Source organism: Drosophila yakuba, chromosome 2R (assembly GCF_016746365.2).
Source record: "Drosophila yakuba strain Tai18E2 chromosome 2R, Prin_Dyak_Tai18E2_2.1, whole genome shotgun sequence".
In the NCBI taxonomy this organism is placed as follows: Eukaryota; Metazoa; Arthropoda; class Insecta; order Diptera; family Drosophilidae; genus Drosophila; species Drosophila yakuba.
This window is the reverse complement of record NC_052528.2, coordinates 9,367,032-9,394,701: the sequence shown is the minus strand read 5'-3', so window position 1 is coordinate 9,394,701 and position 27,670 is coordinate 9,367,032. Positions and strand designations below refer to the sequence as shown.

Genomic DNA, 27,670 nt, shown 5'->3' with positions numbered 1-27,670 from the left:
CATATTTCATAAGGCTAGTGGTTCGGAAAATGGTATATTGGTAAAAGACCAGAATTTTAGATAAGCAAGTTTTGATTAAGGTATTTTGAACTTGAAATCATTTTAGAAAGCTGTATTATGGATATGAATTCCAATCCCCAAAAGCTTCTGATATCTTCCTTTTTTTTAATTTCAAGTGGAAACCATTCACAAAATCCGGAAAACCCATGATTGTGAATTCCGAACCCATTCCAATTCCCTTTGGCTTGCATCCCTGATCTATGTTGGCCAGGCACATGTTGGGTCTCCACGTGGACTGCCACGCCCAGGGTCAGACGTTCTTGGGCGGCTGTGCGGCGGACGAGGAGGCGGAGGAGCTCTTCTGATGCTGCCTTCTCTCCCGCCAGCGATCGATGGGCGTGTAGCAGCACCGGAAGATGGGAGGAGCCCTCGTCGTAGAGGAGGAGCTGCTCCCGCTGCAGTTGCTCATCTTGGCCAGCGATTCGACGGTGAGCTCCGTCTGCACCCCACTGGTGGTCAGCCGGGTCTCCGCCTGGTACTCGAATTGGTATCGCGGCGGCGGATGACCTGGATGACCTAGATGACCTGGATGACTGGCAACCAGTGGAGGCGGCACCCCCGCCTTGCAGATGACACTGGGCGCCTCCATCTCGTGCAGCTCGAAGCTGTTCGAGCTGCTGTTGGTCGAGGGCCGAAACTCGTGGGAGCTGCTCTCGACCATGGCAGTGCGGTATGTGGCGGCAAAATAGTTTGTCTCCAGGTAGTGGCAGGACTCGAACAGGTAGTCGTCAAACTGGTGCTGCGGCAGGACCAGCGAACTGTCGCCGGAGGAGGCAAACCGCGGACCCAGTCTATGTGACTGCGTGGATGGGGAGGCCGGCGGTGCAGGCGAGGGCGGCGGCATCATGGTGGCCAACGAACTGGACGCCATCGGCGGCCGCTGACCTCTTTGCTTCATATCAACAATTTCTATTTCTTCTATGTCACTAAAACTATTCAACTGTTTCAACAAATAATGCACATCATTTCGTTTCGTTTGATTATCCTCGTCGTGGTGGGGATGATCATCGTGGTCGACGACGTCTGTATCGTCGTGGGGAAGCCCCAAATCCAGTTGCTCCTTCGTCGCCGTTGCTGGAGTTTTGGGTGCTTGAAGTGTTAATGGAGTGCTGGCAACGGCGTCCGTTCCACGATCCAATCTGGGGTTCCCCTGGAGGCTGCTGATCTGCTTGGTCGCATCATGTTGCTGCTGTTGCTGCTGCTGTTGCTGCTTTTGCTGCTGTTGGATCACCAACTCCGGATAGGCCAGGTTGAAGCGCTGCTGCAGTGTGGCACTGCTCAGCTGGGGCAATCCGGAGTAGTCAACGGCCACTGGTGGTCGCTCCAATGTGGAGTCTATGATACGATTGAATTTAGCTAATGCACTGCTCGCTGCTGATGAACTGGATGTTGTGGTGGTGACCTTAGCATTAAGTTGTTCATTGTTAAGAGGCACTGTTGTGACGGTTTCTAGGTCTAGGTCCTCGTCGACATCCTCATCCACATCATCGATATCGACGCCATCGCGCAACGTTTCCTGCACATTCAGATTGAGATTGAGGTGCAGCTGCTGGCGGAGCAGAAGGCGACCGGTCTTAGTCTCCATGCCGGGGATATTGGGTGGCGCCAGGGCATCCTGGTGACCACCACCCAAGCCTCCCCGACCGGCGGCAATCACCGCCGCCGCCCGCTGCTGCGCCAGGTTCGCCTTAGCCATGTTCTTCTGCAGTATCAGCCGCCTCGACGAAATGATGGCATTATTGTCGCTCCCCCGCGATTACCGGCTGTCGCGGGTGGAGCGAGGCCGCCCCTAACTGGACGTGCTGGCGATCGGCGAGACGGGTGACAGCGGACTGCGGGCCTGTTCGCGCGGACATCCGGTCAGCGTGATCACCAACTTCCGGGATCCGGCCTGGTCGCGGTGCTCGCAAAGCCAAACGCCCTGCCATGTTCCCAGCGACAGCTTGCCGTCAGTAATCGGGATTGTCAGGGAGCTGCCCAGGAAGCAGGCCTTCACGTGCGCGGGCTGAAAGGATATTGGAATCGTTATTGGGGTACTCAAATTAAAACAACAGAGATCAAGTGCTTTGCCTATCAGATACGTCTAACTTTCAAGCGGCAGAAGATCAGCTGATTTCGAAATGAACCTAGCGATGGTTTACATATTTGCTCGGAACTTTTTATCAGTGGCTATTCTTAGCATTCAGGATTAAACTGGACAAAGTACTTTACCCAATCTATCTAACCGCTACAGCTTCCAGGATCTTAACGTATGTATATACGGACTGACTTACGGACAGGCATACGGACAAGCAGACTGACAAGGCAAGCTCGACGCGTCTAGTGATTCTGACCACGAATATATATCCTTTTTGAGATTTTTGATTTCGAAATACTCACCATATCGTCGGGTCCCTCGCACGAATGCCTGTAGGGCAAACCCTCGGGAACTATTTTATTCAACATCATTTCCATGTCGTCTCTGCAATACAATAGCTCAGATAGGAGGCATCTTCTCCATGTTTACTTACTCACCTGACGTCTGGATCCCAGCTTTCGTTAAGCGCTAAACTCGCCGAGGTGTGAAGAACTGAAAGCCAAACAAGTGCAGATACAAAGGCAATTAGTTTACTGTGGGATTAATAATAATCGTTATAATGATTAGCCCCCAGTTATTAGACCATCACGACGAGGCGTTGGCTTCTTCACTCCATGCTTTTTCAATTGAGTTGTAACGCCAATTAGTCAAAATGTATAGCCGGCGGCCCACACTCGTCGTGTTTTGGTATGCCACTATGATAAGGCATCATAAATTCACCTAAAGTTATGTGACTAGACATGATATGATGCGGTCAATTTAACCGGGGAGGATTTTCCATCAGCTCGAGTGGAAAAGTCAATGAATTTGGAAAAATCATAAACATGTCCCCTTGATAGACACTTTGAATTTAGTATTTGAAACATATTAATATAATAATTTAAAAGTTTGTGCACTGTAAATCCTAAATAAAATGGAGTACTCTTACCAAAATGTAATTCTTGACATACATCAACGACAATCTATAAAAGATTATACAATCACAGTTTTTTCACTCCGAAAACAGATTTCTTTGGCCATTTCAAGCGGAATTCATTGACAAATATCTACGAAATGACCCGGTACAGAACACGAGCATGCTTGGAGTTGAAAATTCAACAATAATTGCCTGCATTTTCGACGACTCACAATTGGCCAGTTGCCAATGCCGAAAATATCAAGCGGTGCAATGAAAGCCGACTCAAATTGAATATTTAACTCAAAATGAATTTAGTTTCAATAATCGATAGGTGTATGTAAATACGAATAGCCCGGCGACACGAGAAACACTCGAATTTGCACACTAATTGCGTATTCATGAATAAAAGAGAAAGCTGCTGGCAGCGGGAGAAGCCGAGCGAAAATTAGTTTATTATCAAATCCCAGAGATGTAATTTTCCGGCCCCGAGCAGAGACTTTCAATGTGAATATATGTAGATATGGACACACATGTCCAAGTTCCGATTTTTGACGGGGGCCATGGCGGGGAAAACGCAACGCCCAACCCACTTTCTTTCTAAATAATTTCCGAGGCGATTATGTCATGTTGAACAAGTGTAAATGGCATCAGGAATTTAAACATTACCCACGAACAAATCCGGGCGGAGGCGACTTTCGGACAATGCAAATGTAAATGAAACCAAACTGACATTTGACGCGGGGAAGGCACAGCAAATTTGCAAATTGATTGCGGGATGGAATTTGATTGGGAATGAGGATGAAAATGGGACGAGGACGAGCACGATGGCGATGGCGATGGCAAGGAGCGAATCTAGACAGCCCCACTTGGTTGGCCTGAAAAGATCCATCGATTAGGAGCCGGCCTAAAGAAAAAAGTTCACTTATCGCCAAGTTAGCAAACTATAATAGCTATAACGTTGTCTATAAATTTGTTTTATTCTGAACAGCCTAAAAAATAAATATGAATATGGAAGAAATGGTAAATAAAATGTAAAGTAATGGCAGTTGATGATTGTGTTTAATTCACTTTTAAAATATCTATTAAATATTTACATATGCTGTTCATGGGCTTTTCCAAGTGTATCTAACTATTGTCGCTTTAATTATGGTATTAAATGGTAAATTAAATGTTATGTAAGGGCTGTTGTGGTTTGTTTACTTTTTAAATATCTATTAAATATTTATAGATGTTGTTCATGGGTTTCTTTAAGTGTCTTCAACTAACGCCGCTTTAAATATGCTAATGGTCCAAGCATAATTGTGAATGTCTGCAATGCAATGCAGCATTTGAGTGGCATTTGGAGTTGTACCTGTCTCTGTCATCGCCCCTCAAGCCCTCTCATTCTTTGCCCGCATTCCGTGGACATTTGTTCCGCGTCCCCAGCTCCTTCCACCCCGCTCAACCTCAACTGGCGCATCCGCCTGGAATACTCGACTGACACTTTTCCCACTGCGCCAAACACAGCACATGCACCACACACCATATACATATACATATATATTATGAAACGCGGGCAGGAGGCGATAAAAGGGCTCCTCCAGAGCGTTAAGCCGGTGGCCAACCGGAGGACGTCTCTAATATGATTTAGCCGTGGGCTTTGAGGTCGCCAACGGGACGAATAGGAGGAGGTGGCTTTCAGGGTTTGCCTACGACTCCCATTGCCAACGAGCCGAGAGTGCTAATAAACGTTTCCGCACCACAAAAAATGCACCACTTAACATTAGATATCTGCAACTATAAATTTTAAACTATTCAAAATGTAAGGAAATAGTATGAGTACTTCAAATGAAATGATATTCCTCTGTGTCACAAGCAAGAACTGTATAATGAGTAAAGATGTATGGCGAAAATATTGATACATAATCATTATAACCTTAATCTTGTGGTCACTGCCATTTCTCTCAGTGCAGTACGCATATTTAAGTAGCAGGTGGCATCGTTTTGGCCGCCTGCTTAGTGGTAGTGGGTGGCATTGGCTGTCTTTGGGCTGGTGGAACAGTGCCTGTGTACGGGGCACATGTAGCAGGCGTTTAGGCACTACAAAAGCTGTTAATGTTTTTAAAGAGGCCTTTTTATTATACAAAGTCAAACATCCTGACGGCACACACAAGCTGGGGCACACCCCCTCCCAGCTGTACACACACAACCGCAACGGACACACACCAGCGAGGAGTACCCCACTGTTTAACAATGGACTCAACACAACACAACGCAACACAACACAACCCAACTCTACTCAGCTCAGCTGGCTGTGTTCATTCATATATTCATGCAAACACGCACCCACACTCAAACGGCCGCACAGTAGCGGACGACGTCCTGGCCACTAAAAATAATCAAAAAGGACCTAGAAGGCTACAGGCTGCGAGAAGCGTTTCATTGGTACTTCAAGATGGTATATTTTCTAGGACTGGAAGCTATAGTCGGGCGGATTCACTAAATACTAGGGATCAAAATGTAACTGTATTGTAAGGCAGTACCACGCCTGAAAATACCACATTATATTAATAAATATTACAAGTATATCAATTACTTTTAAAAGATTTATTTATTTTCGTTAAGAACAAAAAATTTGGGAATAATATATTCCTTTGATCCGACACATCTTCAAATATTATGTGCCTTTAATTACAAAAATATATTAAATATAAATGTTAATTAAAAAACAATATTGGATAAGCTGGATCTCGATATCTTTTAAGCCAACTAGGAAAGTTTTTGATCACAAAAGTGGTCGTTGGTCCCATAGTGCACAGTACGCCTTTGAATGTCACGTGAGTGTTTGGCATGTGAATGTGTGTGATAGTATTACATAATGAAATGCTGAAGGAAATGCCAAAATTCGTCAACATTGAGTTTTGTGCTTATCCCCGGACTCCAGGCCAAAAACTAACGATCACGGAGAGAAATCGGGGGCTTGCTACGCTATACAAAACTGCTTTCAATGCCAGGTGCTGAAGAACCGGAAAAAACCCGAGTAAAACTAGTTCAAGCACATAGAGATACGAATGGAAAATGGGAAAAGCGGGCCACAGGACCGGCAAGCAAAACCTTTGGCGTGCTCGTTTTGCATAAATAATATTGATTTATTGGGTAGCGCAGCATTTTGCGGTTCATAAGCGGGCGATTTTAATGCCAAAGGAGCCAAAATGGTGGAATAAAGGAATAAGAATAAAGAATAAGCGGAAGCCCAAAGTATGACACACACATGGCACGATTTGTTTTCCTTTTCCACTTTTCCCATTTTCGCCGTTTTCCACGTTTTGTTTTCCCTCGTTCGCAGTTTCCCTGTCGTCACGAAAGCGAAAAGAGAAATGACCGAGCACGCCCACACAAACACACAAAAGCATATCCCCAATGCTGAAGGCTCTTAAAACTCCCGTCTCCAACTCCAAGGAAACCCCATCCCACCCGAAACGGTTTCGCTTTCGCTGGCTGTTGATTTATTTGGTGTTGCTCCCCCGCAAAGGACACTCCGGCGGAGTCCTTTCCCTTGTGTCATGTTCCTGCAGCTCTTTCAGTGCGCTGAAAAATATGCTCGGGTTATAAATTGAAGTTGAGCCATTTATATGATCCTGCGATTATGCAGCAAATTGCTATAGTGTCCTTCTCCCCCACTGAAATCGACTAGTCCTGCGGCTCCATGAAGTCGCCCATGGAATCATCGTAAAGATCCTTAACTTTACGCTTAATTGGAGTGCTCCGTAAAATACAAATATTTCAATTTCTTTAAAGAACTGTAATAAACAGACAGAAGATTCTTATGCTTGAATCAACTTGGACCTTCTGCGAATCCAGCTTTTAGCTGTGGGCTCAGGCGAAACCCCAAACAAATTATCAACTGCCCCTAGACGATTAGCTTTGTTCAAGCCAGAAGTATAAATACATATACCGCCATGGTAACTCCGAGGTCTCCTTAACATTGGGGTTACGGAAGCCCCACTGGGGCACTCTGCGGTCAGTAGAGGTCGGTTCTACGAGCGGACGACCTTCCTGCCGCACATATGAATATTAATAAAATGGGAAATGGGAAAAGGGAAAAGGAACCAAGTTATACAAGGGAAATATTTGCCTGGCTCAGGTGGGAAAGTCGGAGCTCTGGTGGATATATCATTTTTAGCTTTTCCCTGCATTCCATTACTCTTTACTCTTGTGTTTAACAAGTTACCTTTACATTTGGCTTACACTTTTGTGTATTTGTGATTTGTGTGTCATCTTGTCTGTTGTTTGTGCTTTTCCCCATAGAAACAAAAGTGGGTGGGGCGGCGGAAAATGGGGGCTATTGAGGTCAATAGTAAAAGACAACAACATATGGCAAGGTTGCTTTGAAATTATTTTTCCCTTTTTCCCTTTTTTTTCTCGAAATTAACTTTTTTGCTGCCTTCCTTGGGACCGAAAAGCCGAAGAGAGCTGCGAAAGGAGCTGCCCCCCATTCGCTTGCATTTACCTACTTTTTGTATTAAATCGAGGCGCAGAGGTGGGAGGGGTTCTCTGGCTTTCCTCAGTAAAGTGTGTCTAATTAGGAAGTCCTTTTAAGAAAATCAATAAACATGTCTTGACCTCAATTAGATTCCGCTTACAGTTCACAAAACAATACACGTACAGTGAGCACCCCAGACAACAAACACGCACACAGCCAGTAGAAGGGGGGTTGGCAAGGGGCAAGGGGCAAGAGGCAGGGACACACGTGCTTCTGATTTGGCAAAAGAAATAAAAAAGGAGAGAACACGAGCGAGCGAGAGCAAAGGTTTGTAATAATAAAGAACTGGCTAAGACGATTTGTGCGAGCCACACAGAATAAAATTGTAGCGGCTAAAATATACACAATCGCTTTATCTTTCATCCACTTTCTTTATAATAAGCATTTCTATTTTGAACTACCAACTATTTATTTTATAACTATGTAAATTGGTACCAGGAAACTTTTGGGCTGAATAAACTTGACGTCTGCCTTTAATAAACAATAAAGTACAAATAAAGAAGACATCCTTAAAATCCGTTAGGACGTATAAAACAAGCAGAAAGAAACTGGCACCCACACTTTTCCAAAATATTTAATTCGCCCACAAAAGCACATCTATCCTTTATCCGCATGCTTAAAGATGTACAATATTATTATATTTGGATTTGGTTTTGCTAATAATAAAAGTTCTTAGAATCGGACTATTAAATAAAAAGTTTTGATCATATTACCGCCGATAGGTGGAGCTCACAGCGCTTTTACGGACAGACAGACGGACTGAAAGACGGCCACGGACAGATCGACTGGCTAGTCATCCCTTTACTCTACAAAATATTATAAGGAACCATATATTTATTTTTTCCCGTGCACAGGCATGGAACTGGAGGCTGACATGGAGGTAGAAAATCGTTAAGAGGAGGGGCTAAAAAAAGTTCGCCTCGAGCACTCACACGCCATAGCCACAGACCATGACATGCAGACATGAGCGACGACTGCGACTAAGACGACGATTGCTTTTCACTTTAGTCAGGCCAACTCCCGGCTAAAACCCCCCTTTATGATACGATTTTATTTATTTGCCCAGGCTAAAACGAGACGAGACGGAAAGGAACGGAGCGCGTCCTAGCATTGTAATGCGAACTGTCAACAAGAAGCTGCCTCCAAGGCAGCCAACTACGGAGGTTGTTTCTCTGTTTGCACTGCCTGCTCGTCGCCTTAGCGCTATGTGCTGTACTGCCATACACTGTGCGAAGAACCATTAAAATACATTTGGATTGTCTTTTTAAAGACGCCTAACAGATAAATGGTTTATTGACAATGTTGTCAAAATGACGATTTCGTATATTACAAGAGCTTTTAAAATAAATATACTTGAAATAAGAACTAGGAAGAACGGTATTGTCGAGTGCCTCGTCTACCAGATACCTACTACTCAGCTGAAGGAGATGGAGATATGCAAGCAGAAAAAATGATCTTCCCGAGGTAGCACACTAGGGATTATCATAATTTATCATAGTTTTACCACTTATTTGAAAGATTAAAAATTAGGTAACAGACACGATGAATCTTAGTTTTCAACACGGTGTTAATGTGAATGTTTTTTTCAGCTGGTAGAGTTCGGTGAAACGTTTGAAAACAAACAGTTTTCAAACTTCGTGAGTAATTCCAACTTCTAAATTTAATAGTTTTCTAGATTCATACGGAGTGGAATATATATTTATACCTGAAAGGGCCGGAAACGTTATCTCCTACCTGTTACGTGCATTGTAGAAAATCTGAGACACCCCTCCATTCTAGCAGTAAGCATTGAAATTACGTACGATAATCGGAGAGCAGAAACCATTATTGCCAGTGTATCTGCTGTCCGCAGAGGATGAAGGCGGGGATTCCATACGAGAATTAGTGTGCGAAGAGCAACCACGGCAGCGCAGGAAAAGCAATACTTTGCAGAACTGCAATCCGGAGATTATTGCGAGTGCATTCCGAGGAGTGGAATATAAAACTTGAACAGGAACTCAAATCGCATGGCGTCTGATGTGCGATGTGCGAAGACATCCTGGTGAGCGGGACATTGCTGTTAAGGTCCGAGGCTTAAAAATGCATTTGATTTACGGACATTGCAATCGCACTTTTAATCATTGCTTGTCCCAAGGCATCTCAAGTGATTCACTCATAAGTAATTTCTATATTTATGTTGCCTAACTTTTTTGCCCTACTCTTGATATAGTAAACATCTACGTCCGCAGAATTGAAATTTATTCAGTTTGGCAAGACCTTCGGCATGGGCGTTATCGCCAGAGCCACACGTTTTGGTCACCCAGAAGTCAGACTGTGTCCGAATGTCAATTGCAATTTTCGGGGTTTCGGAGGAAGACACAAAGAAGTGACCGGGCCAAGTCAGTCGGTTTATCTGGGTAGTTTAACCCAGTTACTGACTAGTACAAATTAGCAGGAGCAGCCGCCCATTCAAATGCCATCCTGCCATCCTGCCATCCTGCCATCCTGCCATCCTGCAAGTTTCGGCAGCTCCTCTGCTGAATTCAACGACAATTTGTGCTGATTTGGTATGCAAGTTCTACATTTCGCTGTTTGTCAAACTGAACTTTCAGCTAAACGCAAACGCCTCGGCCATAGCCAGATTCCCCCGGAGAAATACAATCCGCACAAAGAAAATGTAATGTGAGTAAACTTTTCCATTGCCAGAGTCTGAAAACCTGATCTGAATGGGTGGCTTTTTCTGGGCGATTTAAGTACTATACTCGTACTCCCTCCAACTCAGCTTCATAGTTGGGAAACGCTCTTCGAAATGTATAAATCGACAGGGAACGGAATAAGATGGATGCGATGGAAATGAGCTGGTAGCTGAACAAATTGAACAGCGATTTTCCAGCTGCCCTCACGATTAACTGACATTTGAGCCTTGGATTTCGGATAATCACGTAGGAGGGCCGCCAGAAAGGTGCCGAAGTTGTACTAAATGGCTGGATAGACACCCTAAAAGCGAAGACGTGGTAACCGATATGATTTTGAATGGAAATTTTGGGCCAGTGCCCTATTATAATTAGGTCAAACATTTCGGACGCAATGAGGTATCAGGTTTTTAGAAATTTACCCAACATTAACTTCAAATTGGATTCGTTTTGAAAGAGATTCGTTTTAAGTGAAGTAATTGAGAAATGTAGCCGTGACTCACTTTGCATGTGACATAATCCCACTGAGAAGTGCGCCAGCTCCGGCATCTGTCGGAGAATCTCCTCGGTGACCAGGTGGACGCCGCGGTGCTGCGGCCTCAGGTTGATCTTACGCTGAAACCAGGCGGAACCGATCTGCAGCCCCACAATCGCATTGCCATCCGCTCCGGCTCCGGCGACAGCGCCACCTCCACCTCGTCCTCCGCCGCCGCGATGGTTGGCAGAGGCCATGGTGCTGTTGGAGCTGCTGCTCCTGATGTTGCTGTTCCGGCTGACGCTCTGCTTGACTCCACCTCCACCGCTGCCGCCGCCGCCGCCTCCTCCTCCGCCGGCGCTGCCAGCTCCACCGCTGCCACTGGTCGCTTTCGTTGTGCCGGCGTGTGGATTACTGCTGCTACTGCGACGTCGCTGGCCGCTTCGTCCGCCGCTCCTCTGGTTGCCTGGACCAGTTCCTGCTCCCGATCCTTGTCCCGATCCCGATCCTGCAGCGGCAGCAGCAGCGGCGGCGGCGGCGGCTGTGGACGTCGATGGTTTTGTGGACGACGTTGTGGCTTCTCCGCTACCCGGACGCAGTCACAGGCTCACGCACACGCAGACGCACACTGGGCACACTTAAAGCACTGAGCACACTGGCAGGATTCAAGGACTCGAGGACAAACGCTCGACTCCCACAAGTTGTTGACTTTTCGACTTGTTTTTCACTCCGAATTGGATTTCACTTTTGGTCTTTCGACCTTTTTTCCGGCAAAATTTATTCTGCTATCGCCACTTTTATACGTTATCAGCAACTGCAAAAAATAAAGATATAGAGAATTTTTGGTTAGTTTTTGTATTAAGCTATTGTATAGGCCGAAAAATATATACTATGTAAGTAATAAAGCGGTTTAAAGTACTGTAAAACGATGATAAGTAAATGTTGAAGTATTAGCTTGGAACGATCTATTAATCATAAGTAGTTAGCAAGCATCCAAGCGTTAATGAGCATCCAAATGGAAGTGGTCTTTTCTGACCAGTCAACCCCAAGTGCAATCTTTCCCTAAACAACCTTTTATGGTTCCACAGACCCTGACCAGCTCACATAAATCAAATATTAGTGTTTGGGCGGCTGCTGCAGTTTGCCTGTGTGGAATCATCTCAGTTAGCATGTAGTTGCCACTGTAGTTGGGGGCACTGAAACCCAGAGTACGAGTACTGGAGCGCCCACGTTCAACAAGTCTTTAATTGCCGACAGCAAACAGCAAACAAGATTGTTATGGTTATCAATGTGCCTGGGGCTGTAGAGGTGACCCTTAAAACGATTACTAGATTGGTTTGATTTTATTGCTGCAAATGGATGACTTATGTCAGCAGAAAGAGAGTTACTTTAAAAAATTTATAATCAGATTAGGATTTGTTTTCTAATATTTTTAAATAATATTAGGACAACTATGTCGTCCGATTCAGTCAAATATTCCGTCTTTTATTTTTTCTATGTCACCTTAGAGATGTGGTGGTTCCATCCGGAAAACTTTTGAGAAATCTTGATGCATGTTGTAGTACACAAAATGAAGGTACTGACTTGCTATTCAAATTCCTTCATATGACTTTGGATCGCATAGTTCAAGCAAACTGTTGTCTTAAGGAACCTCCGCAGAAGAAGTCACACGGCAGCGGCAGTCGAAAAGTGGAGTAAAAATTGAAGCGGCATAATGAGCACGTGTCGCACAAGTGGGCCAAAAGGGGGTGTGGGGTGGGGGGTTGACAAGGACATGGGGACTGTTGGACCGGGAAAGCGTTCGTGCGAAATGGAAACAGCAGCTAGGAAAAGACACGAGACGGCGCAGGATAGACAACCGTTGCATTACAGACACATGGCATCAAGGAAAACGCTGTTTAAGAATCCCTCTTCCCCTCCACACACACACACACACACACTCATACAAGCACACACACACACGCAGCCCCCAAGTTGAGTGCACTCACATAACGAAGCAATCGAAATGCATTTGAATCGGGGAAAACGGGGAAGGTGTGGAAAATGGGAGCACGGAGATGGAAGCTACAGCTGCTGCAAAGGAAAACCACGACGAGTGTGAGTGATTTCGGGTGTCGGCATTTGGGTAAGCAGTAAAACACTAAAAAGGAGGTAATGCAAAAAGAAAAGGCTCAGGCCGACAGACCCCCAAAAAGAAAGGGGTAACCCTCACCACAAAAAAAAACGATTTTCACGACACTGAAGGCTCTGGAAGCCGAAGAAAAGCCGCCAAATAGAGATGAGCCTCGAGGCATATCGGATTGGCAGTCCGTCATTCTTCCCAATCTCCCAAAGTTGTCTCTTAAAAGAATATTTTATAAGTATAACATGGATCTAAAGGATCTGAACTGGTTGATTCTACTTAAAATATTAATTAAAACTGTGGGTTAAAATGCATATTGTAGGAATCAAATATATCGTTTTAACACATGTATATTTTTCTTAAAATGTGCATATCATTTTTAAATCATAAATAATTTAAATCATAATAATTTAATAATTTAATGAAACTACTATTACTGTCTTAAGTAAGAGGCGGTTTTAGTTCCGGAACTTTGGTTCGGTGTTCAGTTATGGACCGGAACTAAGAAAGTGATAACTTTCTTAAATATTCCCCAAATAAACATAGCTATGTACATATGTACATACATATATATGATTTTGGAAAAAGTTTAGTTCGCGGTCATCTCTGGCGGACCGAAGAGTACTGGGAAAGGGGAGGCGTGTCATCTGGTTCACAGCAGCAACTAAAACAACCGCAGCAACTACAGCAACAACAGAAGGAGCCCAGGAACAACAACAAGCAGGTAAGGTACTTTATTCCTTTTACGGGGCCACTGTTCAAATTTGCATATGCTTTAAATATTTAATGTAATTCAAAAAGAGGAGACAGCAGCGCCAACAAGAATCTGGCAATTGGACAAAGCCCGGCCGGGCATAATCCAATTGGACTGGCAAACAGAGCCCGCTCTCCAGTTGGATTTCCCGACAGTAGGAGCAAATGAAGTACTCGCGTTTTTGGCAAAAAATCAATTCTCCACGTGATAGCCAAGTGCAGTTTTTTGGGGATTTATATAGCGGGAAAGTTTTCCATATGATCGACACCTCCACGCATTTCTGACATCGTTTTTTGTGCCGCTAATTATTGACATAACAAATGTGGTGGAGCTTCTACCACGCTCTCCACACAAACACACGCGCAAATACGATGAATATTCCGATGACAGCACATGCGAAATTCACTAAAACAAAAGGAACAACCGCGAGTTTGGAAGAGCTCGGGGTTTTCGCCGCTTTGCTGCCCGTTAAATGTGGAATCGAAGCACGTAAGCTAAAACTTAAATGCACTTAATTACATTTAATTCGCCGAGCCTACTACTCTGCCTTGTTTTATTTTACGACTGATTTCAACCGCATCCACTGACTTGTGGAGAGAATAAACTTTATAGAGCCCCCGACTTTCGACGTCGAACACACTGCGCTGTCACTTTGGTTCGACGTGTTCGTTCGAGTTGGCACTGAACATCTGATTGGATCCCGAGGTGAGGTGTGCGAGGCAACGGCACAATGCTGCTGTGATGGGTCGCCCGTAAGCTATGCTTGCGGTAGAGGAGCGCAGATATAGGGCCCTAAGCACGAAATTCACCTTCGCGCGCTTTTTACAATCTTTTTCGGTATTTAATTTAAACATCGTAAGCCGTTCGGTATTTTAAATTAACTAAAGTTTAGTTTTATAACTGAATTAAACAGCAGGCTAAATTCAACTTGTGTTGTAAATTATGAAAATTATTTCTTTTTCAGAAATTGTATAGTCCAATGGAAATTTGTATAATAGTATTTATAACTTTAAATTATTGTTTTTCTTTTTTAATATTTAGTTCTTATGCCTGTTTTTCTGTACTTCTCCCATAAAAGATTTGACATCACGTTACTTCGCGCCTTGTTGTTCGACGACAACCCATGCACACACGTTCTCAAACTGTAGGCACCAACACAAACGAAAAGTACATTCACGTTTTTCATTCAAACTTTATTCGAACAGCCTCTTTGGGTTCGACGCCACTCTGCAAGAAGTCCAAGCATTTGGATACCATCCAAAGCTAGTCGTAAAATTACGTGCTATTAGGTTAAGATATAAGCTCAAGCAAAAAAACGAGTGTTTAACTAGCGTAATTAAAGATAGATTCTTAAATTTAAAGTTTAGTTGCAATAGTCTCCAACAGTTTAAAAGAATTAGCCATCAAAACGATCATAATCAAATTGAATTCTTAAAAACAACATTAACCACACAAAAGTCCACTTGGCAAACGGAATGGCTCAACAAGTCACTAAACTTGTATCAGAAACCAAAAGTGACAACCGAAAAAAGTTTGTATAGAAGGAGTTAAAACCAAATGCTTCCATATTTTAAGTAATCCTTAGTTGAAAGAAGAAATATTGAAATACCGACTTCAGAATTAATGCAATATAAAAGCCTTAAGCTTATCTATAATAATGATCAGGTGTTCACAGATCAGTACGTGTTTGTTTTTGTTATTATAAGAAAAGAAATACAATTTATAATAGAATTTAATATTTTATTATCAAAAATCAGGGAGCTTAAGTATTTATGCTCAGAAATAAGTCTCACAAAGTGCTTATTATACGCCTACAAATAGCACTTTATCCAAATGTTATTCAATTTAATTTATATAATATTTCTGTTTGACAGTATTTATTTAAGAAATTAAACCAAATATATAATTCACAAATAAAAAAAAAAGTTCTGAAAGCCAAAGTCTGTTGGCCTTCTGGTAAAATAAAACCTATCGGAATTATCGCAGACTTTGTGATAGTTTTGAAATGCATATTAAATCCAAGTAAAAAAAAACATTAATACATCTGAAATATATGTGAATACTTTATACTTAAGCCCCCGAGGAGGAAAACCAATTGCATGGCTAGCTACATGTTTGGGTTTTGATTGGCGTTATGTTTGGCGTGTGTGGCTCGAACAAACGAAAAGCGGTGCTTACTTTGCTGATTTGGTGATTAATATTGATTTGTGGATAATATGCTTCTAATTGCAGTGGCGCTTGCAGGTGCTGGAGATCTTTGATCTTTGTCTGAATCTGTATCTGATTCTGAATCTGATTTTGAGTCAGATAAGTGGGGGATTCACAGCGTGGGTGGACGCGAAGTATGCTGGTAGAGGTGCTGATGCTGCTGCCCGGGAATATAGCTATGGCCAACCCCGGATTCGCCGGAGTTGGAGCCGGAGCCGGAAGCGGAGACGGAATCGGTTATGGAATCGGTCTTGGAACTGGAGCCGGAGTCGAGATCTCTGGGCATTTTGGGGCCTAAGTGTTTGCCTTACTCTTGCGGGCAAACAACGAAGTGGCAACAAAAGCAAGAACTACGAATCGGCTCTGAATATAACGTCTGTCGTTACACTCGTTACTCGTTTTCCTTTTCTTTTCTCTTTTTTATGTGGCCAATTCACAGAATGTACATTTTTTACACCTTTCACACACACCCACGCACTTTACGCTCACGCTCGCACATTTTGGCCCGATTTTTCGCACACAGCAGCAAGTTGAGCAATTTGTTTTACTTTCTGCGTTATTTCCGACTATTGGAGGTGCATATATAGGTTTTTACTTAGCCCTCTTCGATTTTCGCTCAACAGATTTGTGATTCAGAATTTTTCAGCTGCACGACGTTACCAAATGGGCGACTCCTCCCATTTGGAGCCACATGGGCACAGTTTTGCTGCATGGGGCATGCTTTTTTCACAGCTACACAGTGACTCCTTGCGAAGGGGCGTGTCGGGGTTTTCCGGGGGGCTGCGGGCCCAATTCTTATGGCCTTTCGCCTTGTCTCTGCCTCGTTTTTCAATAAAACTTCATGGCCCTATTACATATGTACTCCGCACACTCACACACTCTCGGAACTGGCACTCACAGCACACAGCGCACACACACACTGGCCCGAGCCCGATTCAATTCGATTTCGCCTCGATTCGATCCGAAGGATAATGCCACAGCGGGGATATATGCTCCATCCGATTCGCAATATAATCGCCCCTCGACTTCGATTTTCCCCTAATGGTTCCTCAGCTTGGGTTGCCTGCGCTCTGCTTTTTTCAGCAACTACTTTCTAGATTTTCTCTGCATGCCTTTTCTGCGACGAGCGCCACCGATGTGCCATCGAACGAGAGCCTGAACTGAAACTGATTCGGGATAGCACATAGCACATATTTTGTTGAATGAGTAGGTGAATGAGTGCTGCCCCAACTCGCTGGGGCGACTCCGAGGGCTCCTGCGCATGCCCCTCATTCCCGGCGAGTGCCATTTTTGTCCATTGTGAACGGGAACGGGCACAGCCATCGCGGACTTCGTCTTTCCAGGTGGCGCCACCATTCGATAGACACGACGCGGTTCTTTGAAAGTAAGTTCATAGTTTTAAATCATAATTATAAGCTTCAGTTGACACTAGGGATATCCGCTTAGTTTAAGTTTCGATCCAGAGTGTCATCGCTTCCAGAAATACCTTCACTTAGTTTTAAAAAGTTGTAGATGGTAAGACTACTGGTTATATCCTCGTTATATTCCATTTTATATCCGATCAGCATGATAATAAACATTTTTGTTATTAATTGATGGAAAATTGGTTATGTAGGATTTAATAATCTAAGACTTAATACTATTATTAAAATGTCTAAACATTGTTTGACATCAAATAAGATAGCAGACTTTTTTCAATTATAAATTGTTATCTGGAAAGTGTATAATTGATAAAAGGACCTCGTCCTTTCTGTCTAATTGAGTAATTGCATTCACACATATGTAACTCCGGACGCCAATTCCTTTATTTCACAGTCATTAGGCCACATTTCGGCGCCGCAAAATCCCGCCCAGACTTTAGCAGTTACCATCTCAGTGAGCGGGGAAGTAACCAAACCAATTGGGTGTGACCAGCAGGTGACCATGCCCGTCTAACTAACCACTTGCATGTTGTCCTATGTTGGGGGAGGACTGTCCTGGCCCGATTCCCCGTAGTTTGCTCCCCCGATCCCTTCGGTATGTAAAGTGAGTGGGTCTTTATCCTGAGGCATGCGGCACCGCACCCAGTTTCTTGGACTCGAGTCGAGTTTGTTGTCATTTTCGCATTCATATCCACAATGAATCAGGGACGGATTTTAACAGAGGAGGTTGAGTCTTTTCACAGTCTTTTGGACAGATGTGAAGAAACTACAATAGTATACTACTTTAAAATCAACTTTACTATGGAAATTGGGAAAATTGTTTCATCGTGTTTTGCAAGAATATTTACTTCACAACATGGTATTGTCAGTTATCCAGGATTAACCATAAAATGGTTCGTTATTAATGTACAAAGGTTTTTCAGAATCCTCCATCGAAAGCAATCCTTCCCTGTGTCTAGTAAAATATCTATCATTGCCTTTTCTAGTTTCAGGCTTCATTTGTCCGCGGTAGGGGATGGCTCCTTTGTTTGTTATTTTACAAGTTAGCCATTTTGCCGCCACATGGCTACACCCCGCAAATTATTTTTTCAGAGGGAGTGTGTGGGGCCGCGCCTCCCTTACCAACTTATTTGGTGGGCCAGGCCAGTACGGACCAGTTCCTGGGCCAGCAGTCGGAACTGGATTGGCTAGACAGCCGGACGTATTTCGGGAGCTACTCGGTTCCAGCGGTTCAAGCACCTGGGAGAGCTCACAAGTCAAGAGGAAAATGGATGACGATTCCGATATCTTTGATGAAATGTGGCTGGAAAGTGTGGTCATTGCGGGCTTCCGAGTGTGGCACATTATCGCTGCCGTTCTGGGCGTCCTCCTCCTAATAAGTGAGTACACCACAAGTGACCGCATCAAAAGTCATTACAAGGACCCAATTTAATCGAACCCATGCCGCAGTGATTATGGTATGCTGCTGCATTCGATTCCGTATTCCGCGCACCAAGCAGGAAATCGAGGCTGACTACCAACGCAAGCAGATCACAAAGAAGTTCCGCGAGAAGCTGCAGCAGATCAAGAACTCCGAAATGGACGACATGGACCTGCAGAAGGGTGAGAAAGTGGCTCCGCCATCTCATTACCACCGTTCATACATATACATGTAGAAGTGTAGAAGACCTGTGTACCAACTGCCCCACTTTTTCTGTCACCCTAATGCGAGCCAAGCCCTTTTCCTGTCTGAAGCTCTTTCCTCCCATCCCGACCACCTCATCCACCCACCTTCCTCCCACACGAGCTCACGCATTTGTATATATACAAAATGATAAACGACTCCTCCAGCTGACTCCTCTTGTCGCACGCTAGTTACTGCACACTGAGGAAAAGTCTTTCTGAAGTGAGGATCTGGAATGAAGATCTTGAATGTAAAGGGATTTCATAAAGATTGATGTTATCAAGAACATTAAAAAGTGTATAAGACATTTTAAAATTGTAGTATTTAAGGGAGGACACCAATTAGTATGGCAATAATAATTTGGGTATAACAATTATATAAAAGTTCCGATTACATGCACATTTTTTAAGGGCAATAACAGTTCAAACAAGAGAGGATGCTACTTTATATGGTCGGAAACGCTTCCTTTTCAACTTTTCAACACGAGTCTAGTATACCCCTTTACTCTACGAGTAACAGGTATAAAAATAGCATAAAGCATTAGATCTTCGGCCTCCTAAACTGCTTTCCACCTATATACCTGCTCTTAGCTTTGGAGAGAATTTTCCCAGTGTTACACTGCGTACAACCCACTTATTCTATCCATCTCGCCTCTATCATAGCACTTGCTTATATCAAATTGGAACAGTACGATGATCCCTAGGGGCTCTGTAAATTCACCCGCACCCTGTACAAACTATCGGAAGTACTTAAGCAGAAAACTCTCTATCGCAAAGAACACTGCCGCTGTAAGTAGCACATCTAAAAAGTTGCAGTCGAAGTGCTCCTTGGTCCCAACTTAGCTTACCTAACCATTGCTTTCAGTTTGTGCCCGCATCCAGAGCGACTATCTGAGTTTCCAGGCCAGCATGGAGAGCATGAACGCGAAGCAGAATGTTAAGTTTAAGATCTAAGTGCCTTTTATAGGATTGTGCAGCGAAGATGGTGCATACTTAAGCGAAATATTAGTAACCTTATATCTAATCTAATGCAATTAAAAGCTAATAAGCTAGAAAATAAAGTGTATTCGTGCGCTTATATCTAGAGATTAAAAGAGTGGTTTTTATATTTTACATTGCAGTTTGATTTTCTCGATTTTATTAATTCCGATTGCTGTATCAAAGGTTTGTTAATATTTGCAGTACGCTTTTAGATGTGTTTTCTACACATATAGGCTAATTGCGGGGATAAATCCTCCATTGCGACTGTATAACAAGTTGGTGGCATCCCTTAGTCGTGTTGCTCGCTTTGACATCGTAGTTTTAGTTCTTGTTGCACTTAAACCTACGTGTATTTGTTTAAAATGCGGCTCAGCTGTGACTGTAACAAATTGGCGGAGACACGGATTTGACGATGACTCGACACAAAACATACAATTAATTTACTAACGCGTAATTATTAATTCTTTGTTCATTTTTTTGCTGAGCTTACATTTAGCCTTACTGTTCTTTTTGGAATACTTGGTTTTGTTTTGTTATCTGGTTTAGTTTATGTTGGATTTTCGATTTTCCATTGCTTGGACAAAATTATGTTCGGATATCGCATTTTAATACACCATTTATATTTTGTATTTATATAAAAACAACTAAATATAATGCACACATCATTCGATGCGTTTAAAAGTTCTCCCCCTGCAAAAAATTGTAATTTAATACACAGAAATCATTATGGAAAGTCCAATGCTTACGTTATAGTTTTCTTCTCCGTGTTTTTCGGCTCGGGCCTTGCTCGATTTAGCACCTTGAGGAAATCCGAGGTTTTTGCCCGCATCCGCGAATGAATGTAAGCCTTTGAACACTGCTCAAAAATGGGTATTAAATATATTTTACAGAGGTTGAGCTGCATACAACGATTACCTTAATGTGGTAGTGCAAGTAATCTCGGAACATGTGAATTAAGTTAATGGTATTGTCCCTTGTTTCTTTGTTGGTATGTCGAGGGAAGAGTACTGCAATAAATAAGTAATTACTCGTTATTCATATTGGAGCATTAGACAGGTTTAAAGGTAAGTATTAATGGTATTATTAAAAGTATTAAGGAAGTCTGGGATATAGTTTTACTGTACACAAACACAAGTCATCTGCTATAACATAATGGATATGCAGGATGCCGTTCGCATATCTGGTTGATTTTGGAGCTTTTGAGACACAGATCAAATGTTATTTTAAAACATGCCACTTTGACTCCACAGAAGACATTATACATTATTATGCCCGAAAGTATTTACCATTGGATATATAATAGAATGTCCAAGATAAATTTAACGATACTATTTATATGGGAGCATTGTAGACACGAAAATGACGAAGACACTTTAGCATGTAAACTTTGGCTCCAAACCATATTCTTTATCATTCAAGCTGAAACATACCGAATGTGACATAGCCGATATTGTCGCCCACCCTAGCGTCCGTGTTGGCCAATTCCAATGGCGGTTCTCGGTGCGAAAAGAGCACTTGCGGTGCAGTGTGCGACGCACGCCTACCTTCCCTCAATTCCTGCATAAATACTTTGCCGATAATGACATCGTCTTCGTCCCGGAAAATGGTACTGAAGACGACGGTGACACGATCAGGCTTGGCTTCCACATATCTGCGAATCGTATATAGTTTGTCAGACCTTGGGCGAGCACTTAACATATTATTCTGACTTACAAAGTCTCATCGTTGCGGTAGTTAATAACGGCACGCTTTTGACCCTCTTCGCCCTGTTCCTGATAGTCGAAATACTTTTCAAAAACGGAGGCGAAACAGTTGCGCTTCAGTAGACCGATTTTCTTTGCGATTTGTTCGCAGTCTTCGGGAATCTCCTCCAGGTTGATAAGTACGGAAACATTGTAGCCTGCAGTTAGACGAGAATAATTAACTTCTTGAAATGCCAAACTCAGTACCAACACACCTTCTTCCGTGTCTGTGAGCAGACTGCCATATTCACGCTTCAGCAACTCGTCAGCTCCATGTTCTTGCAGCTGTTTGTAGAACTTCAGGGAAATACTGATCTGTTTCGCAGCACAAGAGAAGTTTGATTTCGTTAATGCCGGTTCTTTTCTAAAAGAATTGTTTAGGTACACTCACCCGAACTTTTGTTTTATCGCCATTCACATTGGAAATGTGATAAAGCACGCCGTCAAAGTCTGCTATTCGTATGTCTATGGATTCAGGCTTCAGTCTGGAAAGAGAATTTAGAAGTAAATAAATGAGATCGGCTTTTTATTATTCATGCTTCACACACCCCACCGTATCTTATCACAAAAACTCGCTTATACCAGATTATCTTTCAAAAGAAACTAGCAACAATGAATTAAAATTTTTGCGTTTCCGAATGCTGCAATCTCGATATGTAATTGTAATTTAATTTAATTACATGAACTGTGGATTGCTTCTTACAATTAATTTTATATTTAGGGACTCACTCACAATGAAGAAATAGTTTTGAATTATGCTACCTAAAAAATAAACCAAGAAGTCGACAGGTATAATATTGAAATATCCACAGAATGCCACCTCAACTCTATAACACATGTATATATTTATGGGCACGAATAAAATGCATCCAAAACCGAAATATAAAATTCCAGGGATGAATTCTTGGCGCATTGTAGACACGAAAAAGATCTTGTCCTTAGCACGTAAACTTTGTCTCCGGAGACGGGAGTTCCATGAAGGAGTGTAAAGCTACCAGGAGCTAGTGTACACGAACTCAAGTCATCTGTTATAATATGCTTAATTATTCAGGATGCCGTTCGTATTTGCCATTTCATATGGGAGCATTCGAGACAAAAATAAAAAGTGCTTTAGTGTGCCACTTTGGCTCCAATTCAATTACATATGAACAATGTGAACGATTGTATTTATCAGTGGAAATATAATTATATCCAAGATGATTTGGGCGTTCATTTAATATTGGAGTATTGTAGACACGGAAAAGAAAAATACTTTAGCATGTAAACTTTTTCTCCATCTTTGTCTTTGAAGAATTTACAAGTTGTACACGAACACAAGTCATCTGTCTTAATATTAGTAATTAAACAGGATGCCGTTCGCCAACTAAGTTGATATTGGAGCGCTAGAGACACAGATCATTGGAATTTTTTAAAATATGCCACTTTAACTCCACCCAAATGTTCGACTAGTTATTGTGCAGTAGACAACCATCTTTGGCAATACAATAAATTGAAAAAGAAGATTTAAACGAACAGTTTATGTTGGAGCATTGTAGACACGAAAAAGAAGCCACATCCTTAACATGTAAACTTTGTCTCCCGAGGAATTATTGAGCTATATCATTTAATAATATTGTAGTCGAACACAAGTCATCTGCTATAATATGAGGATTATCCAGGATGCCGTTCGACTATCTGTTTATGTTGGAGCTTTTGAGACACAGATCGAATATTATTTTTGAAGAATGCCACTTTGACTCCAATGACGATATATGCAATAATGTAGACGAAAGTATTTATCCTAAAATATGCCACTTTAACTCCACCCAAATGTTCGACTAGTTATTGTGCAGTAGACAACCATCTTTGGCAATACAATAAATTGAAAAAGAAGATTTAAACGAACAGTTTATGTTGGAGCATTGTAGACACGAAAAAGAAGCCACATCCTTAACATGTAAACTTTGTCTCCCGAGGAATTATTGAGCTATATCATTTAATAATATTGTAGTCGAACACAAGTCATCTGCTATAATATGAGGATTATCCAGGATGCCGTTAGACTATCTTGTTTATGTTGGAGCTTTTGAGACACAGATCAAATATTATTTTTGAAGAATGCCACTTTGACTCCAATGACGATATATGCAATAATGTAGACGAAAGTATTTATCTTAAGAGAAAAAAAGGATTCTCCAAGATGATTTAAACGTCACAATTTATATCGGAGCTTTGTAGACACGGAAAAGAAACAATCTTTAGCATGTAAACTTTGTCTCCCAGAATAGAGATATAGGGGATAATGAAACTATTAGTTTATATGTACACGAACACAAGTCATCTGGTATAATATGATTAATTATCCAGGATGCCGTTCGTCTATACATTTGATATTGGAGCATTTGAGACACAACTTACAGGAAGATCGCGAGATGTGCCACTTTGACTCCCGAATTGCAAAAAAGGAAAAGGTTTATAGGCCAATTGTACACGAACACAAGTCATCTGATATAATATGATAAATTATTCAGGATGCCGTTCGTCTATACATTTGATATTGGAGCATTTGAGACACAACTTACAGGAAGATCGCGAGATGTGCCACTTTGACTCCCGAATTGCAAAAGAGTAGAAGGTTTATAGGCTAATTGTACACGAACACAAGTCATCTGCTATAATATGATAGATTATTCAGGATGCCGTTCGTCTTTTGGTTTATTTTGGAACATTTGAGACACAAAAGGAAATATTTTCAAATATGCCACTTTTGCTCCACGAGTTTGAACTTTTAACGCCCTCATTTCAGAATTGCTTGCTTTAGTTAGTTCATGCATTGCACTGCACTCCAATTAGGAACATTATACTGACATAATTTTATTAGCGTTTAACCACATTTAGTTTATAAGATCTTAAGCTAGAGTAAAATAGTATAATAGATTCTTTGAAAAGTATGTAAACGGTAGAAGGAACCGTTTCCGACCATTTCAATAGCCACGTCCAGGCCGTATGATCGCCTCTGGTTAATTGTTTTCATTTTGTAACTTTTTTATCAAGTATAGTTTTAAAGGCAAGTCAGTGGATGAGTCAGTTTTACAGATATTCAGCACTAATAATGCGAGAAACGAGCTGTAATGAATGAACCAATGCTCTGTCTGCGGAAAAGGGGCTGCACTGTACTTGGGTACGTGTGTGGGAGGGAGAGAGCTGCAGCGATGAGTGTTCCAAGGCTGGAACTACACCCAAATATATTCCCGTGAGGGAGCGAGAGAGGGCGACGAAACTGATAACACAGTCGACTGGTGATAACAGAACGGTGGGGAATGCAGCATAGAAATCAAAATGGTGGAATGGAAAGTGGGGAAACGGGACTGGAAGGCCATGACTTACCCAGCCTGTGCATTACGGTATTTGACCAGCAGCGTCTCCTCGATAATTCGATTATTGATTTCCAGCAGGATCATGGCGGTTAAAGTTAACTATTATTTTTTGTGTGCCAATTGCGATGACAAATTTTATGACGTTGACTGCCGCTTCTTCTTCTGCCGCTCCCTGCGCTCTTTTTGCACCAACTGATTCTTTGGCTGCCGCCGCTGAGTGCGAGTAAGACGGGGCGCTGCTCCAACTTACCAATACTGGTGCATGACGGGCGTATTAATGAATCAACAACAAAAAATGGGCGCTGATGTCGGCTTTTTTGGTCCGTCACACACACTCAGACGAACTCTCGCCACACACACGGGGGAATTCCAATGCTTACGCACACAGCCGCAAACGCAGTGGCAGGAATACCCGCCTTATCCGCTATTTGCTCCACCAATTTTCAACCGCCCAGTACTTGCTGAGCTGCCGTTGCAGTAGAAAATCGGTCTCAGACCGTAATACTTATTAAATTATAAAAAACGTGGGTGGAAAACGGAGAGCACGCTGCCCGTATTTTCTTTGCTCACAGCGTTGCCAGGTCGCACAATAGAGATATCGCAAACTCATCGATGAAACAATTTAACTATCGAACCATCGAGTATCGTTGTTATCAGGCCACGCAGATATTCATATCAAATGCTTTTGACAAACGTAAAGCAACAATTATTTTAAGAAATTTTATTGTAATGATACAAAGTGATGATACAAAATGATTCAAAATATATTTTTGATGATGGATGAACCATTAGCATATATTATAACTGTTGCAGATTTATTAATATGTTTTAAGACATTTGTATATAAAATTCCCTTAAATACACTAAGAAAAATATTTCTATTAACAATGTTATGTAGGAGAGATATCAGTGCCATGAAACCAGTTTGGACATTTTTTAAACAGAATAACCTGGCAACCCTCTTTATGCAATGGAACATCACCTATCGACTATCAATATTTCCCGCCAGGCTGCCGGATCGTCTAGAATAAATAACAACAAATAATAGCAAAAATCAATGGACGACGGTGAACTTATAAAATTAATAGAGAACCATTCGATCCTGTACGACAAGGACTGCGCGAGGAGCGTGAAGAATGCGGCGCAAAAGGATGCAGCCTGGAAGGCCATTTCGCAGAAGCTGGGAGCCTCGGAACGGGCGTGCATTACTCGCTGGAAGAGTATTCGCGATCGTTTTGGGAAAGAGTTTCGCCGTTTCCAGGAGCGTCCGGAAGAGCCCACCTACTGGGACATGTTTCCGCGACTGCTCTTCCTAAAGGATCACTACAAACAGGGACTGGCAAGGAATGAGAGTCTCGACGGGATGCGTTTTGAGCCAAGGGAGCGGAAAAAGCGCACAAAAGTGTACATTGAGCAGGAGAAGAGGAGGAAGGACGACGAGGAGGAGGACTCCCAGGATGACATGCTGAACGAGCAGCTAATTGAGCTGGTCAAGTCTCATCCCGTGTTGTATGATCGTCACAAGATAAGAGTCTCAAAGAACCTAGCAGCGAAAAACGAAGCCTGGCGAGAGATCTCTGAAAACTTAAATGTGTCGGGTGAGCTCCGGGTTTCCCTCTTGATCTTCAGACCTTAATGCCAATAATTTTTAATAGAGGAACTTTGCTACAACCGCTGGAAGAAGCTGCGTGATCGTTTCGCCCGGGAATACCGCAGTCATCAGATCAACCAGTCCACGCCTATCACGTGGAGGTACTTTAACGAGCTTCTCTTTCTGGGCCGCCACTTTCGCAAAGGAGTGCCTCTGGTTTTGGAGAACATCAAGCGTCGTGGTCGACCTCCCAAAGCAGGAACTCCCTCGGGAAAAACCAGCAAGCAGCCGAAAGGTATGGTAATCTCGAGTGGGGAGCAAATCTGGGGCGCAGACTACCCCTACAGTACGGACAACGACGAGCTGGAGGATGATCTTGAGTTGGCCTACGATGAGGAGATTGAGATCCTATCGGAGGCGGAGCAGGCAACGCCCTACGACTTTATCCTCAGCGAAGCAACGCCACCGCATGTTTTGGAGCCACCACAACAGCTCCAGGTGACCACCACCACGCCGGCCACCAATGAGGAAATATTTCACACAATCGACAAAGCGAATCCCGCTGAAGAGGACCAGTCCTCTCTAACGGAGCACTCTATACCGCCTGCCCCAACCTCCGACAAACTATTGACCACCGTAATTGCCAACATGGAGACCGTGCTGCAGCAATCCCGGGAGCTCCAGGCCCAGATTCACCACGAGCAGCAACAGGAGCGAGAACAGCTAAGTACACCGCCTGCCAAAAGCCTGCTTGCCAGGGCTCAGATGCTGCTGGACGGTCTAAGTCCGGTGGAACGAGCAAGTGCCGAGCGGAAGATCGTGCAGTTCCTGTGCCAGTGCCAAATCAAAGCTTTGGATGGTGAGGAAATCGAGGATGTGGCACCTTGTCAGGTCATTAACTGAGACAAAGTACAGCCAAAAAATAATAATAATTATTCTAATGTCATTGATCCAGGGCAGCCAGCTATCTAGACAGTTGTATATAAAATAATGTAGGTTAGCTGCAAAACTATTACAAATAAGGGTTATTAATTGTAAGCAAGAAAGTAACTGTAAGGAAAGTAATCTGTAAATAATAAAATAAATTTAAATTATATATATTTGCTTAAACCACCAGTGCTTAAAAACA

General features: G+C 42.8%; 4 protein-coding genes across 5 annotated transcripts; 2 read left to right on the top strand and 2 right to left on the bottom strand.

Annotated features, from left to right (window-relative positions):
- Positions 1-54: 54 nt before the first annotated feature.
- On the bottom strand, positions 55-14,242 carry LOC6529843. The gene is given in 5 exon segments (XM_039373250.2): positions 55-2,065; positions 2,440-2,521; positions 2,575-2,629; positions 10,733-11,518; positions 14,100-14,242. Coding segments are annotated over 4 exon segments (2,121 nt in total). The 5' UTR covers positions 10,962-11,518; positions 14,100-14,242; the 3' UTR covers positions 55-310.
- A 3,717-nt stretch (positions 14,243-17,959) lies between these two features.
- LOC6529841 lies at positions 17,960-19,959 on the top strand. 2 transcript variants are annotated; one of them, XR_005560479.2, is made up of 4 exons: positions 18,073-18,588; positions 18,659-18,811; positions 19,535-19,660; positions 19,737-19,959. XR_005560479.2 is itself a non-coding variant. In XM_002090772.4 (3 exons), exons 1-3 carry the CDS (start codon positions 18,225-18,227, stop codon positions 19,823-19,825), a joined length of 606 nt encoding a protein of 201 aa, XP_002090808.2. In that variant the 5' UTR covers positions 17,960-18,224; the 3' UTR covers positions 19,826-19,959. The 2 variants fall into 2 exon arrangements, 1 of the variants encoding a protein (XP_002090808.2); XM_002090772.4 differs by lacking the exon at positions 19,535-19,660 and having other exon boundaries at positions 17,960-18,588.
- Positions 19,960-19,971: 12 nt separating this feature from the next.
- Positions 19,972-25,534, bottom strand: LOC6529826 (actin-related protein 2/3 complex subunit 2). Its single transcript, XM_002090771.4, has 8 exons — positions 24,961-25,534; positions 21,986-22,079; positions 21,810-21,909; positions 21,566-21,752; positions 21,283-21,503; positions 20,768-20,859; positions 20,599-20,708; positions 19,972-20,542 (listed from the first exon to the last, which is right to left on the bottom strand). The coding sequence occupies exons 1-8, from the start codon at positions 25,032-25,034 to the stop codon at positions 20,515-20,517; spliced, it is 906 nt and encodes a 301-aa protein (XP_002090807.1). The 5' UTR covers positions 25,035-25,534; the 3' UTR covers positions 19,972-20,514.
- A 414-nt stretch (positions 25,535-25,948) lies between these two features.
- LOC6529825 (transcription factor Adf-1) lies at positions 25,949-27,635 on the top strand. The gene is made up of 2 exons (XM_002090770.4): positions 25,949-26,548; positions 26,606-27,635. The coding sequence occupies exons 1-2, from the start codon at positions 26,008-26,010 to the stop codon at positions 27,442-27,444; spliced, it is 1,380 nt and encodes a 459-aa protein (XP_002090806.1). The 5' UTR covers positions 25,949-26,007; the 3' UTR covers positions 27,445-27,635.
- Positions 27,636-27,670: the final 35 nt, after the last annotated feature.

What these genes read in the sequence shown, in the direction of transcription:
- LOC6529841 (XM_002090772.4), top strand. Translation starts at nt 18,225, where the DNA reads ATGGCTCCTTTGTTTGTTATTTTACAAGTTAGCCATTTTGCCGCCACA. An exon ending in GGGCGTCCTCCTCCTAATAA is followed by an intron (nt 18,589 to 18,658) that starts GTGAGTACACCA and finishes CCCATGCCGCAG; the next exon opens with TGATTATGGTATGCTGCTGC. An exon ending in CGACATGGACCTGCAGAAGG is followed by an intron (nt 18,812 to 19,736) that starts GTGAGAAAGTGG and finishes CATTGCTTTCAG; the next exon opens with TTTGTGCCCGCATCCAGAGC.
- LOC6529826 (XM_002090771.4), bottom strand. Translation starts at nt 25,034, where the DNA reads ATGATCCTGCTGGAAATCAATAATCGAATTATCGAGGAGACGCTGCTG. An exon ending in GCGATAAAACAAAAGTTCGG is followed by an intron (nt 21,910 to 21,985) that starts GTGAGTGTACCT and finishes GCTGCGAAACAG; the next exon opens with ATCAGTATTTCCCTGAAGTT. An exon ending in TATCGGCTATGTCACATTCG is followed by an intron (nt 20,860 to 21,282) that starts GTATGTTTCAGC and finishes TATTTATTGCAG; the next exon opens with TACTCTTCCCTCGACATACC.
- LOC6529825 (XM_002090770.4), top strand. Translation starts at nt 26,008, where the DNA reads ATGGACGACGGTGAACTTATAAAATTAATAGAGAACCATTCGATCCTG. An exon ending in TGAAAACTTAAATGTGTCGG is followed by an intron (nt 26,549 to 26,605) that starts GTGAGCTCCGGG and finishes AATTTTTAATAG; the next exon opens with AGGAACTTTGCTACAACCGC.